The 13,344-nt window shown below is 47.1% G+C and overlaps 4 protein-coding genes across 4 annotated transcripts; all 4 read left to right on the top strand.

Annotated features, from left to right (window-relative positions):
- Positions 1 to 3,742: 3,742 nt before the first annotated feature.
- On the top strand, positions 3,743 to 4,543 carry N7469_007722 (6-phosphogluconolactonase; the record flags this gene model as incomplete). Its single annotated transcript, XM_056646640.1, has 1 exon — positions 3,743 to 4,543. One exon carries the CDS (start codon positions 3,743 to 3,745, stop codon positions 4,541 to 4,543), a length of 801 nt encoding a protein of 266 aa, XP_056498191.1.
- A 653-nt stretch (positions 4,544 to 5,196) lies between these two features.
- N7469_007721 (uncharacterized protein) lies at positions 5,197 to 6,895 on the top strand (the record flags this gene model as incomplete). Its single annotated transcript, XM_056646639.1, has 3 exons — positions 5,197 to 5,253; positions 5,332 to 6,570; positions 6,635 to 6,895. The coding sequence occupies 3 exons, from the start codon at positions 5,197 to 5,199 to the stop codon at positions 6,893 to 6,895; spliced, it is 1,557 nt and encodes a 518-aa protein (XP_056498190.1).
- Positions 6,896 to 7,427: 532 nt separating this feature from the next.
- N7469_007720 (WD repeat-containing protein) lies at positions 7,428 to 10,915 on the top strand (the record flags this gene model as incomplete). The annotated part of the gene is made up of 3 exons (XM_056646638.1): positions 7,428 to 7,585; positions 7,644 to 10,384; positions 10,464 to 10,915. The coding sequence occupies 3 exons, from the start codon at positions 7,428 to 7,430 to the stop codon at positions 10,913 to 10,915; spliced, it is 3,351 nt and encodes a 1,116-aa protein (XP_056498189.1).
- A 529-nt stretch (positions 10,916 to 11,444) lies between these two features.
- N7469_007719 (putative MYND domain protein) lies at positions 11,445 to 13,139 on the top strand (the record flags this gene model as incomplete). The annotated part of the gene is made up of 1 exon (XM_056646637.1): positions 11,445 to 13,139. One exon carries the CDS (start codon positions 11,445 to 11,447, stop codon positions 13,137 to 13,139), a length of 1,695 nt encoding a protein of 564 aa, XP_056498188.1.
- Positions 13,140 to 13,344: the final 205 nt, after the last annotated feature.

Genomic DNA, 13,344 nt, shown 5'->3' with positions numbered 1-13,344 from the left:
AAACATTGGCGGGGACTAGTGGGGGAGGTGACACAGAAGATGAATCCACCAGATCTTTTGGAGTGGTCGATGCAGCTTTTAGCATGCTTCATGTTACACCGCCAGATCCGTATTGGATATGTTCTGCCTTCCTTTACTATGTAAGATGCTGAGAGGGGAGAGAGGTGGATCATTCGACTTTACTCTGTATGTATGTACATAGTACTGTACACAGAGGGCCCATGACTTACTGTACTTACTGTGCTGTAGTATGTATGTGTGTGTGTGTGTGTGTGTGTGTGTGTGTGTGTGTGTAGTAGGTATAATATCCATCACATTGGCATTATGGGATGCATGAGATCCCTGTGCTTTACAGGACCCACGGTGGAGTCCAAAGCGGATCCCCATGGATACCATCAGCACCATCAGCTATCGAGATCAATTTAGACCCAGTGAAAATGCCGAATTATCAGCCATTCAGGGAGATCGACGATCAGCGGAACCCTACGACATGAGCAATCAGATAGTCAAATGGAGAGCTGTAACCGTCGATTGGTCTATCTTGTTCTCTTTTTAACTTTATGTATTTTTGTTTTCTTTTTTTTCTGTTTTCTTTCCTTTTTCTCAATCGATTATTGATTTGCGATGTGGACTCCAAGGGAGTACCTGCAGCGGCAAGCTAAACAGAATCGTGGCTGGCTGCGAGTGCGGGCTTCGTGAGAATCTTCGACCCGTCCCCACTCGCCAACACCATTTTGGACGCCATCAAGTATCCATAAAGAAGGAGTGTTATGCGTGCTACTACGGAGTACTATATGTGTACATACATATGTATGAGAAACACAAAAAAAGAGGGGGAGGGACGCTTGATCAGAGCTCTGGCTATAAATGGTATAACGTTCTCAGGTGGTGGCGAAGGCACATCAAGGGCATCGGTGACATTGCAGGATCTAATTCGGACGGTGCCATGAGCTGATTTTGGATTTTGGATCTTTGTACATATTTGTACATAGTATTGTAAAAAAGTTGCACAGGTTGGTTGCGTCAAGACTTGACAAAATACTGTAAAAGATTAGACTCTGAAGAGTATCGTGCAAAGTTCTAAGCGTGGGGTATTTCCTCGATGGATCGACTCTGGCGTGTGTCACCTTGGGTTGATCCGAAGATCCTATTAGAATTGCCGGGGGGGATTCGTCATCAGGGCATGTGCGACATTCCAGAGACGCGAGGGTTATCGTGGAGAGAAAAAAAAAAACTTGGAAGAGGGGTTTCTTTGTGGTAGCACGCAGGTAAAATCAAGTTCACGTTCAAGTTTAAACGAGAGGTATCGTTTAAGCACATAGGTATATGAACACGCGATCCTTCGATCACCTGGGCAGGTGGAAGTTCGAGTCAGTGTCATACACTGACTCATGGGTAGAAGGGAGAAGTTGAGGTTGAATTCCGCAGTAGCCGATGACAACAGAAGTGTTAGTAGTACTAAGAATTTAGTATTGACTAGAGAGGTAGAAGTAATAATGTAGTATTCAAGGTATATTTTTATTTAATCAGTATATTGCGTGTATGAGTAAATTGAGTGAAAGACTACTGGGGATCCATGGATATAGCAAACTTGAATGACCCGATCTGGTCAGATCTTGTATAAGTACCATGGAAAGAAGTATCAAAGACCAGATGACCAGAAATACAAAAAATTTAAATGAAATCAAGATTAGGACTAATAAATATGATCAAGTACCATACTTTAAGGTATATCGAATGCGCCCGATCGTCCTGTTTTGTGCAGTCGCAAAGACTGGTCGGCCAACCAGGAGATCCCGATAGTCTTTGGTATTTGAATGCGATTTGAAACTTCACACAGATCTGCTAGTAATCAATTCTAGTCACTCCGATCGAAACCCAGAAATGAACATAAAGTTCAATTCACTCCTAACTAATAGCACATGATCCGTATGATCTTTGCTTCCTAAACACCCTCGTTTACTGGGTGATAAGAGAAGCATTCCGACCAATCCATATATCCCGAGTCTTTTCGCTATGCGATATTTGATGATGATGACAATTCCAGAACGAAAGTGGTAAATGTTGTCTGAGAAATAAACAGGAAATTTCCACGCAGGATGAAAGATTTCCTATAGTCATAAAAGTCACAACTAATAGTTATTCGTTTTTCTCCGTAGTTGGCGAAAGGATAGAGATCACCGGTGCCGGCACCAGTGTCGTCTTTCATAAGATGAAAGGGTTGTGGGAATTCGAATGAGAGTAGATGATCCATATTTATGGTTAAGAATAGTCCATAGGTGGTTCAGGTCTAGCCTGTCGAAGTATTATCGAAGTATCCGTGATGATCGGGTGTTGACGAAGGATTCGAGAAGTTGCATAGTTGTAACTCTCCGGGATATTCGAGAATTGCTCATCGCACGAATCCGACCTTGGAGGCGCAGCGACTACAATAATAGGAATTCATACCGAACTGAACGGCGCCCGAGTTGGACTGGCTGGCCAAACTGAGGGACTGTTGACAACGCGAGCAACGGACGATGTCCAAACTAATCGGTGGGGCGGGCGCATGAGGCCCGCAGGGCGTAATTTGGACCGCGGGTGAGCTCATGGGTGGAGTATTCTTGCGGGTTCAGAGAGGAGGGGGGGGGGGGGAGAATATGAAAAGCGATGGAGAAGAAGAGAAGTAGGGGAAGATGAGAGACGTGTACATATATGGGAGAAGGGCAAGAGGGGAAGAGAGAAGAGGAAGAAGAGAAGAGAAAAGGAGGAGGAGGGAAAAGAAAAGGGTGAGAAGAATGTTCGCAATAGTTAGGCCCCCATGAATTGTGATAGGCTTGAAATATCCCTTGGGATTCGTTTGGACACTTTAATTTGCAGAGAACCCTCTCGTATCGCTCGATTTTGCCTCAACAAACTTTGTATTTTTTTTTTTAAGGATCCCCTTTGAGAATGTCACACGCAGAGGTCATTGGCGTCACGACATACATCCATATATATCCATACCTATGGCTAGCATAGCATAACATATGCCCATAGTACAGGTGTAGTAGCATACATGGTTTACATATGGGACAAAGCCGTCAACATCTCCTACAGAAGGTATGTATATCCAGTACTAGTTACCTAGTATTATTGAATTAGTACCATGGGCATTCCACAGATCATAGAATAATTTATCTTTCCCTTCCCTTTCCTCTTTCTTTCTCTACATTCTGTTTTTCCTCTCTTCCACTTACAGATGGATCTGCCGGTTTCCCGGTCATATTGTGTCTCGGTGTCTAGGCTCACCTGCAAGATGTTGTCATGTCAGGAGACGATCTGCACCCGGCCCGAATAGGCCTGTCTATATTAATATACATGGATGTATATCCCGTACTCTGCTGTGATTGTTGGCGTCGAATCATTTTCTCTTTGGTGATTAAAAGGGACAAATGGAGTGGACCGATCGTATCACTCCGGAATAAATGGATCTACATAATCAATATCATACCTGATTTATCAAACAAGCAAGTGATCTTTATAAAATTACTAGGATGAGATATCAATGAAGAAATGAAGAAGATAAGATGAGTTGCCATGGACGACGTCATCGCCCCGCCTCTTTTTGGAGTGTTCCGCTTCATTTTCCGCCGCGTTTCTACCCCTCCATTTTCTCTCCCTTTCTCTTCTTCTTCTCTCCTCCCCCCAAATCTCTCTATCCCCCCCACCAATCTTCAATACTTAGTCATTTTTCTTTCTCACTTTCTCCCATTTCTCTACAATGGCTACCGCACAACCTCATCTCTACAGCTTCCCTAGTACAAATGAGCTGGCCCAACAATTGCGGCCTTACGTTCTTCGAGCTCAGAATGCTGCTTTGGCCCGCCATGACACTTTCCGCGTCGCAGTCTCTGGCGGTTCCCTCCCCACCGTGCTAGCTCGCGCGCTCTTGGAACCCAGTAACGGCACACCGGAAGATACTCCCCAATTCGCCAAGTGGGATATCTTTTTCGCCGATGAACGTGCGGTTCCCTTGGACCACGATGATAGCAACTACAAGCTTTTGAAGGACGAATTGGTGAACAAGATCCCGACGGAGCTCGGAGCTCCGACCATCCATCCCATTGATGCCAACCATGTCAACGACGATGATCCTCAGGAGCTGGCCGATCTCTATCAAGAGGATCTGATGCGCTCATTCGCCGCCAAGGATAGTGTCAAGCTGCCTGTCTTTGATTTGATCCTCCTGGGTTGTGGCCCTGATGGTCACACATGCAGTCTCTTCCCTGGCCACGAGCTTCTACGCGAGAAGGATGCTTGGGTGGCTGCAGAGTCCAACTCCCCTAAGCCCCCTCCTAAGCGTATCACTCTGACTTTGCCCGTCGTCACCTCTGCTCATGACATTGCTTTCGTGGCCACCGGCGCTGGAAAGAAGGATATTCTGAAGGCTATCTTTGACACAGAAGAGGGCCGTTCTCTTCCATCCGCCCTGGTGAACCAGGGTGGTGGTGAGAAGGTGAGCTGGTTCACTGATCACCCCGCTGTGGACGGTGTTGCTTTCCCTCGTCGTGGTAGCCTTTAAAAGAAGGGGACAAGCCAAAGATATTCCTTTCTTCCTCCTTTCTGTCTTTCCTTTTCAGCCGGGCCTCAAGCAAAGAACAAAACAGGTTGTGATGTACCAAACCGAGACCTTTGAATAGTCTAATGGATCGAGAATGGGAAGCTCGTCGTCCAAGCCTTCTCTATGCAGCCTATCGAAGACTTCGTGGAAACTTCACATAGGTCGAGTCTCGCCTGGGGTCGCCTTGTCTCAATTTTTTGACAAGAACGTGGTCCCTTCCTAAAATTCCCCCATGATTTATGTGTTTACGCAGATAGAATGATGTATCAAAAAGATAGATTTCGGATCGATTATGCTTGTTTCCTCTTTCCTCGTACAACTATAACATTTCAACTATTCAAGTACTCCCATGACTCTTCACTAGTCTGCTAGATTGTACAAGCCTCAATCTCCTATTTTCCAGACTGGTCATTGCTTTGAATAGTTCCAAAACACAGCGAACTCCTCCTGTTGATTGGCCAACGCGCGGTGGAGACCGCGGATCACCGCAGCTGCGAACTTCCAAACATCAACTTGACCAGCCTAGATTCCCCTGGGTAGATCTACCGCGGGGGAATCTCCAGGCTGGACTATATTAATTTGGTCACAGAGGCCTGTTGAGAATCTCTTTAATTATGCCGATCCCCACACGTTCAATGTCTCTGCGCGAACCACGCGAACCTCGCAAACCGGTTAGCATCTCTTCTTTCCCCCCCGCATATCATATTCATCCCCAGCATTCCAGTCACTGAAACCATGCAATGCAACAGATCTCTGGTATCGCACGACCGGTAGCCAAGACTACCAGCAAGATATCGACCCGACCAATAGCTTCGAATGAAAAGGTTCAAAGTGGAAATTCACCCATCGACGGCACCAAAGACATCACTTCTTCCCGGGGTCGAACCCTTCTCCCTCAACGCAGCAACTCTAGTCGAGACGAAAGCCAAAGCCATGGGCAGTCCTCAATTCAACCATCTGAAAGAGGTGCAGCGCAAAGAGGTGAAAGGTCGCCGGCAAGACGACCAAAAATCAGCGATGAGAAACAGCCACCGGCAACAAAGAAAACAACCACCGCCACCGCCGATTCGGTGCCCACTCGTCGCCAGAGCTTGATACGACCAGGCACATCACGACTCAACCCCATTTCAACATCGAGCAAGGCAAATGTATCGGCTTCCACCAAATCAGCGACCTCGATGGCTCCACCTCCTTCGCCGCGCAAACAGCCTATAAACCGCACGCCTATACAGTCAACTGCAAGACCTGCTTCCCCAAAGAAGACCGACATGCCCCCGCCAGCACGGCCGATGCGCTCAGCGTCCCTGAGACAACCGGTCAATACTACTAGGCCAGGAGTAGAGGCTTCTGTTCCAGCTCGTGGTCATGCACGACATCGGAGTCAGATGACGCCAGCAACCGCGACGAAAATCCAAGGCGATTCCGCAAAAGCAGCTACAGCCCAGAAAGCCAAACCACAATTCTCAGCTTATCAACAACATTATTCTCCCCAAAAGCCCGGGGCCAAACCACCAACACCTACCCCGGGTGCAACTTCGGGCTCCACATCAGATAGTCTGCTCATCCCGGCCTCCTGGCCAGATATTGCAGCTTTACAGACGGAACTTCTTCAGCTTAGTCTTTTTCATTCTAATTCACTCCAGAAACAAGCAGACTGGAAAGAAGAGTCAGAATCGTGTCTACGCAAAAAGTACGATGCCGTGGCTTATCAATATCGATCACTTCTGGGAGATGAGAAAGAGCGTCAAACCCAGATAAATATGCAAGCGCTCTGGGTCTGGCTACGGGATTGCGAAGATCATCATGGCTCTGGAAATTTTCCAGAGCAGATACAAAGTCTCTCACAGATTCTACAAGAGGTCTCTGATCTGACCGCGCATGGTATGAATGGTCGGTATACCCTAGCCGTTCAGACCTTTGAGGCCTGGTTCCGTAACGCAGAGCAAATCAGATGTAACCGGGCATCATCAGATATCACCAATGCAGCGGTTTTTATTGACCCACTGAACCGAGCGTGGAAGGAAGAGTTACAATCTCTCAGAGCGAAACTAGATCTTTGCCTACGGCAGCTTGGTAGTCTCAGACGTCTTCGCTTTTGCAGGAATTGAAGGGCTAGAACAGGCGGCCCTGGCACGAGTAGCACAGAGCCTTCATGAATCCATTCAGCTTATGATCCAGGAGATCCAGGCCATGCGGACTGCTGAAACAGAGATTATTCGTCTTGAAAGAGAGACGGTTGGTCGTTTAGCAACAGAAGTGGCGAGCCTGCCCCGAAGAGAGAGCCGTCCACGGATCGGACTTTGGATGTCATGACTACAGCATTAGAAGAATAAGAAGAAGTTAACAACATAATTAACCCCTGATGATAATCATCCAATCCAATGATTAACTGTACTATGTATACTATACTGTATCCCTGCTGTAGTAGCCACTCAACAGAGGCGATCCTCACCGCCCGGGCGGTCTCGATGCGGTCGATTTGGCGCCTTTCAACCGGTTCTGCACTTGACCAGCTTTCCCCTCTTTTTCATTTCCTTCGATCAATCTCTTTTCTGGTCTTGAAATCTCCTGTCACTCAATTTAAAATCACACCTTGAACCGGTTTTTGCGAAGTCTGAGTTCAACTGTAAAGGGTGACTGCTTTATCGCTACCTCCCTGACGTCATCTATAAGTTACATTCAGTCTCCACGCGACAGAGGCGAGAAAAAAAAATCAAGGAGATAGGGAGAGACAGAGGGAAGACAGGCCATTTTCAAATCGATTTCAACTATTTGCCCTCTCATCATGAGCTTTCATCGCCCCTAGTGAATCTGAATTCTTGATGACTACTGGTATATTGTTATCATGAAAGATATGCTTTATGATCGCCTCTGGCGTCGAGAATGCGGGGATCGGTCCTCGTATGCCGAGATTCGGGGCATATATGGAGATAAGGAATGGGTTGATAGTCTCGATATTGTGAATGAGTTGGGCGGTCATACAGGCTGTGTGAATGCCTTGAGGTACGGAAGGCGATTCTAACGTCCACCATGTGATTCACAAATGCTAACATCGTCGCAGTTGGTCTCGATCCGGACGTCTTTTAGCTTCTGGCTCTGATGATAAACACCTCAATATCTATTCGTACCAACCCGATTCTTCGAATGCCCCGTTCGCCCTCAATACCACCGTTCTCACCGGCCATAAGGCCAATATCTTCTCCGTAAAGTTTATGCCGCACTCCAACGATCGAACCTTAGTCACTTGCGCAGGTGACTCTCAAGTACGCGTTTTCGACATTGAATACGCTAGCAAAAGCGCCAACGCAAGTGCTACGTCGGCCTTTGCGGCCTCTGCACGAAGCCAACGCTTTAATAATTTCTTTGAAGGAGCACGGTACCTCAGTGAAGGAAATACCAACGCGAGAGTATACCGAAGTCATGCTGATCGTGTCAAACGCATTGTCACAGAGTCATCACCTCATTTATTTCTGACGTGTTCGGAGGATGGGGAGGTTCGTCAATGGGATTTGCGACAGCCATCATCCGCCTACCCTCCACCTCGAGGTGGCCAGGGCTTCATGGCATATCGACCTGGATTGGAGCATGATGATTCCAACGTTCCTCCGCCGCTAATTTCTTATAAGAAATATGGTCTGGATCTTAATACGATATCTTGCTCCCCAAGCCAGCCACATTATATTGCACTGGGTGGTGCTCATATGCATTGCTTTCTACATGATCGCCGCATGCTTGGCCGAGACATGGCTGCTGAAAGAGGTAGCCCCTCTGTATCAACCCCAAGCCTGGGAGGCGTCGCAGATGATAACATGGCAAAGGCAACTCGGTGTGTGCGACGGTTTGCACCTCGCGGCAAGCATCGTATGAGAAATATCGACGATGGCCATATCACAGCCTGCAAGATCAGTGATGCGAATCCAAACGAGATGGTAGTGAGTTGGTCGGGAGATCATATATATAGTTTCGATCTTATCCGCAGTCCTGATGCGCGCGATGAAACACCTGAAGGGAGACCGAAGATCAAAAATTCGGCCAGTTGCCGTAGCGACAGCTCTCGAAATCGTAAACGAAAGCGCCCAAAGCCTACATCATTGTCTTCCCAAGGAAGCGGAGATAGACATCACTCTCGACGTCGCTCTGCAGAACCGAATACTCTGAGAGTTCGATATGAAAATGGAGAGACCTCTGATATCTCGCTCTCGAATCTGTCCGACGAAGACGAGTCTCCAGAGGCCATGCTGGAACATGCAAGGAATTCGGTTTTGAGTGACGCCCAAAAGCTCAGCATGGATATTGCAAAGGGGTTGGTCAAACTTCGAAAGTCCTTATTCTCTTTGGAGGCGACGACGAGAGAGGCCATGGAATCCGAGCAGACGGACTTGGCTCCTCGACACTCCTTTTTCCCGGCCTTGAATATAGCGTCTGAATATCTACCTAAGATGAACGATGTCATCAACAAGTGGCGATACCCGATGAATCCTTCTCGGGAAACCGTGACGTTCCAACAGACGCTTCGTCATAACCGCCAAGCGTCGTGGAGATTCCTTCAAGCAGCAGGAACACTGGCACACGCCCTGGAAGTAGCCGGTGAAACCGATAATGCCTCTTGGAAACCCTTTTTGAAAGTATCACCGGCACCAAACGAAGACGATTCCATTGAGCGAGAAAGTCAATTTGGATACGACTTTTTGAAAGCCATCTTGCTTTGGTTGAGAGAAGGCAGACAAGGACTACTCGCAGGTTTCAAGCAGGATTCTTTACCGGCACGCATACATGCCAGATTCCCAATTTCAGTCGATGCTGGCGAAGAAGCCATTGAGGCAGTTCTCGTGCCTTATCTCCACAGCCTAGCCAGCGAGACACCGATTATCAATGTGGATGCTTCTCGATTCGAAGTCGCTTCTTCTCGCGTTCTGTTCCAATCGCAACGGGCTGCAGTCACAGCTTTCGGTAATGCTGTGAAGCTGCCTCTCGAGAATTTGGGAGATAGAGCAGCTCGGGTTGACAAGCGTCGTGTGTCCAACCAGTCTTCCCATGTTCGATCTCTTGACAGAACATCCGCCATGCGGTTCTGGCTTGTGAAAGTGGCGAGGGGGATTTTGATGGAAGCCGGAAATGGCATCAACTACTCATTTGTCAACCGTGCTTTTGGCGGCCTGCATACTGCAATCGCAGATGAATCTGATAGTGATGAGGACGAAATTATTGAAAGATCCCAGGATGACATTGATCCTAATGTGGAGGAAGAGCCCATTAGATCTGTTCATCTGGTTCGATCCCAACGTACTAATCCCAGTGATACCTTAGCCACTACGGAGGCTGACAATCATGATGACACTACACATGGGAGTGAATCTTCTAGTAACTTAGTGATTCGTGGTGCCCTCGAGAGCCAAGGAAGTCAGAGTGAGAGTGAGGCTTCAGACGCCAGTGGAATGGAAGAAGATGATGAGGAGAATGAGTATGAAGAAGATAACGAGGAAAACGGCTGGGATTTCAACATGGCCGCCACTTCGGATGAAGAAGATGATGAGAGCGACCTTGACGGGCCCTTCTTGCAATATGGAGGTCGCAAATCAAAACGGAGGGGTGTCGAGATGGACGTGCCATGCTCAGCGCATTCCCGGGTCTACCGAGGCCATTGTAACATCAAAACCGTCAAAGATGTGAATTTCTTTGGTTTGAATGACGAATATGTGGTTAGTGGAAGCGATTCGGGTCATATATTCATCTGGGATCGTAAAACCACAAACTTGATCAATATCCTTGAAGGCGACAGTGAAGTGGTCAATGTTGTGCAAGGTGAGTTTGGATAGCATCCATTTTCTTGAAATCCCTTTTTTTTTTAAAAAAAATACTTCTTTGCTGATGCCATCGACAGGACACCCCTACGAGCCTACCCTGGCCGCATCCGGTATCGACAACACGATCAAAATCTTCTCACCAGATCGACATGCTCACGAGCAAGCTCGTCAGGGTATCGATATCCTCGACCCCGATAACCCTGCCAATGTCCTGAACACGAATGCAAGCAATATAGGTGGACTGCGGAGCTGCAAACGCATTCACGACAGCTACCGTATCATGAATCAGAATGATGTCGATCGTCGTGGTGGCATGGATGAAGCATATCTTACTAGAAGCATGCTTACTCGACTTGCTGCCACTCTACGGAGTCGACAAGGGGGGAACCTTGCAAACGGATTGCCTACCATTGGCGGGGATATTGATGAAAATACTAGTGTTGTGATTGATGATAATTGCACGGTTCGTTTTACCGCAGCACACCTGGTGGAACATGAAGCTAATCTTACCTTCCTTCGTTATAGATAATGTGACCATGAAGATGGTCTTTATTACTTGGCGACTCCTTTGCTATTCTACCCCCACCTTCTTTTAATTATTCTGATACTGCGAATTCTCAGATTGTTCATGAGAGTATAATGATTGGCGTTTTGGGAAGTAAATGGCATCAAATTATTAGCATGAGAATGGCAAATGGCCTTGTATCCAGGGGACTTACTATGTAAAAGAATGGACTAACTATCCACTGCCGATAGTTACCATCCAATACTATTCTACACCAGTGTATCAATACTTAAATTAATTCTTCATGATTAATCTACACAGGACTTTATTCTTTATAATTCTGATGATAACAACAAGCTTAATTATTATTATCTAAATAATAATCATACCAGCAATATGTACTATTTGTGCTGCATAGTCTTCCCCGATAATCGCAGGCATTTCCCCCTACCCCGCCAAGCCCCACTCGAAAAAAAAAAAAGAACTGCGCATATCAAACTTTCCCCAATCATCTCCGCAATTGGAGAAAAAGCACGTCCATTCTCCATTCAAAATGTCTACAGATCTACTCCAAGCACGATCTGACAAAACAAAAGAACTTTTGGCCGATCCGCACAATCCACACCTTTACCTCGACCGAGCCCGTTTGTATGAACAGCTCGGATTCCCTGATCTAGCGGCCGCCGACGCCTATCGCGCACTATCTTTGCTCGAGTCCGTTGTCGACCCTGATGTCTGTGAATTTCATGCCCGGAAGAAGATTCATACCTCGGAAAATGGCGTGAAGGAGAAGGTTCAGGACGGGGAGAACGAGAATGAGGATGAAGACGAAGATGAAGATGAGGATGAAGATGATGGCACAGTACCAGTGACACAGGAAGAATATGATACCTTGATCGGTGATGTATATTCCATTCTAGTATGTGGTCTTATTCGTTGTGGCTGTTACCGCGACGCATATGAGTTTGGCGTACGTGGTCTTGGGTTATTAGATTCTGCTTCATCAAGTATAGCGGTGTTGAATGAGCAGATGGAGCAAGTGAAAAGGATCTACCAGTCTCGAACTAAGAAAAAAGGAGATATTAATCTCGAATCCATTGACTCGGCTATTCTCCCTGCTCAGGGTTATGCTCGTCGAGTTCTTTATCCTTGGAACGAGCATGAACCGGATCGTCGTGCGCCGGAGGAATTGAAATTCCTCAACGAGAGACTTGCTGATATTGCGCCGAAATGTGAGGTTCGTGCCGTGGCTTTGCCGGCTTTACATGGAGTCTCATCCGCCGGTGAAGAAGAAGTTTCGGTTCAATTGGGTCTCTTCGCTAAAGAGGATATTGCGGCGGACGAGATCATTCTTCGAGAGAATTCTCTTCTTACGGCGACGAATCGTCTTCACGATGACCTTTGCGACGCATGTAATGCCCCGCTTCCTGATCTCTCAGCTGCTGATCCTCCTGTTGGATGTGAAGGTGGTTGTGCGGATACTGTGTTCTGCAGTCAGGCCTGTCATGACCTTGCGCAACGTGTTTACCACGGAGCTATCTGTGGTCTGGAGGATGGTCTTGAGTCTATTGGGAAGGATATTCCTGATCCCAAGGATAAGGCTGATTATTTATATCTTTTGCTTCTTGGTCGAGCCCTTGCAATGTCTGCCACGCAAGACGTGGATGCTCTTGAACTACCTGAAGTGAAGTATATCTGGGGTGATTTCCACGATTACGATATTAACTCCGCATCCAACACTGGGAAAGACGACTCGGTTTCCCTCCCATTCTCATTCCAATTAAACATCCTTCAACCAATGCGCTTCCTCGAGGAAATGGAGATTGACCCGTACGCTTCACTATCACGATACGACACCTGGGTGTTGAACACTTTGTACGCTAAATTTCGCGGCACTGCGTCGGGCCGTCTTTCGACCTGGGATGGCGGGCCAGAGTTGTGTGCTGTGCATCCTCTCTGGTGTTTGGCAAACCATTCCTGTGATCCTAACGTGCGGTGGGAATGGGGTGGTGAAATCACCTTCCGGGCGAGACATGATGAAGAGACGGCTGTTTGGGTGAGAACTGATCAAGATGGGAAGATTGCAGCTAAGCCCTCTGCTAAGGGCGGTATTGCGAAGGATCAAGAGATTCTGAATCATTACTGTGATATCGGTTTGCCTGTTAAAGAGAGGAGAGAATGGGCATCCGGTGCTTTGGGAGGAATTTGTCGTTGCGATAGATGTGTTTGGGAGTCTTTCGAGGTTTAGATACATTGCAGTTACAATATACTTGGTAGACAGGCGAGAGTGGTGTCACTGTGATAAGATACCCGATATTCATGATTTTTAAGAAATAGTATATAGCATATGCATGGTATCTGGAATTGTGCCTAAAGGCGACCTTTTGGAAAAAGCAAAGAATAAAGTACATCGTTAAAAAATTTCTGTCCGTATGACCGTACTTCCAGTTCCA

This window comes from Penicillium citrinum (assembly GCF_028827155.1).
Source record: "Penicillium citrinum strain IBT 23319 chromosome Unknown utg000007l:1.0-2040159.0:1.0-2041076.0, whole genome shotgun sequence".
Lineage (NCBI taxonomy): Eukaryota > Fungi > Ascomycota > Eurotiomycetes > Eurotiales > Aspergillaceae > Penicillium > Penicillium citrinum.
Note: the sequence above shows the minus strand (reverse complement) of the source record. Positions and strands in the feature narration are given on the sequence as shown.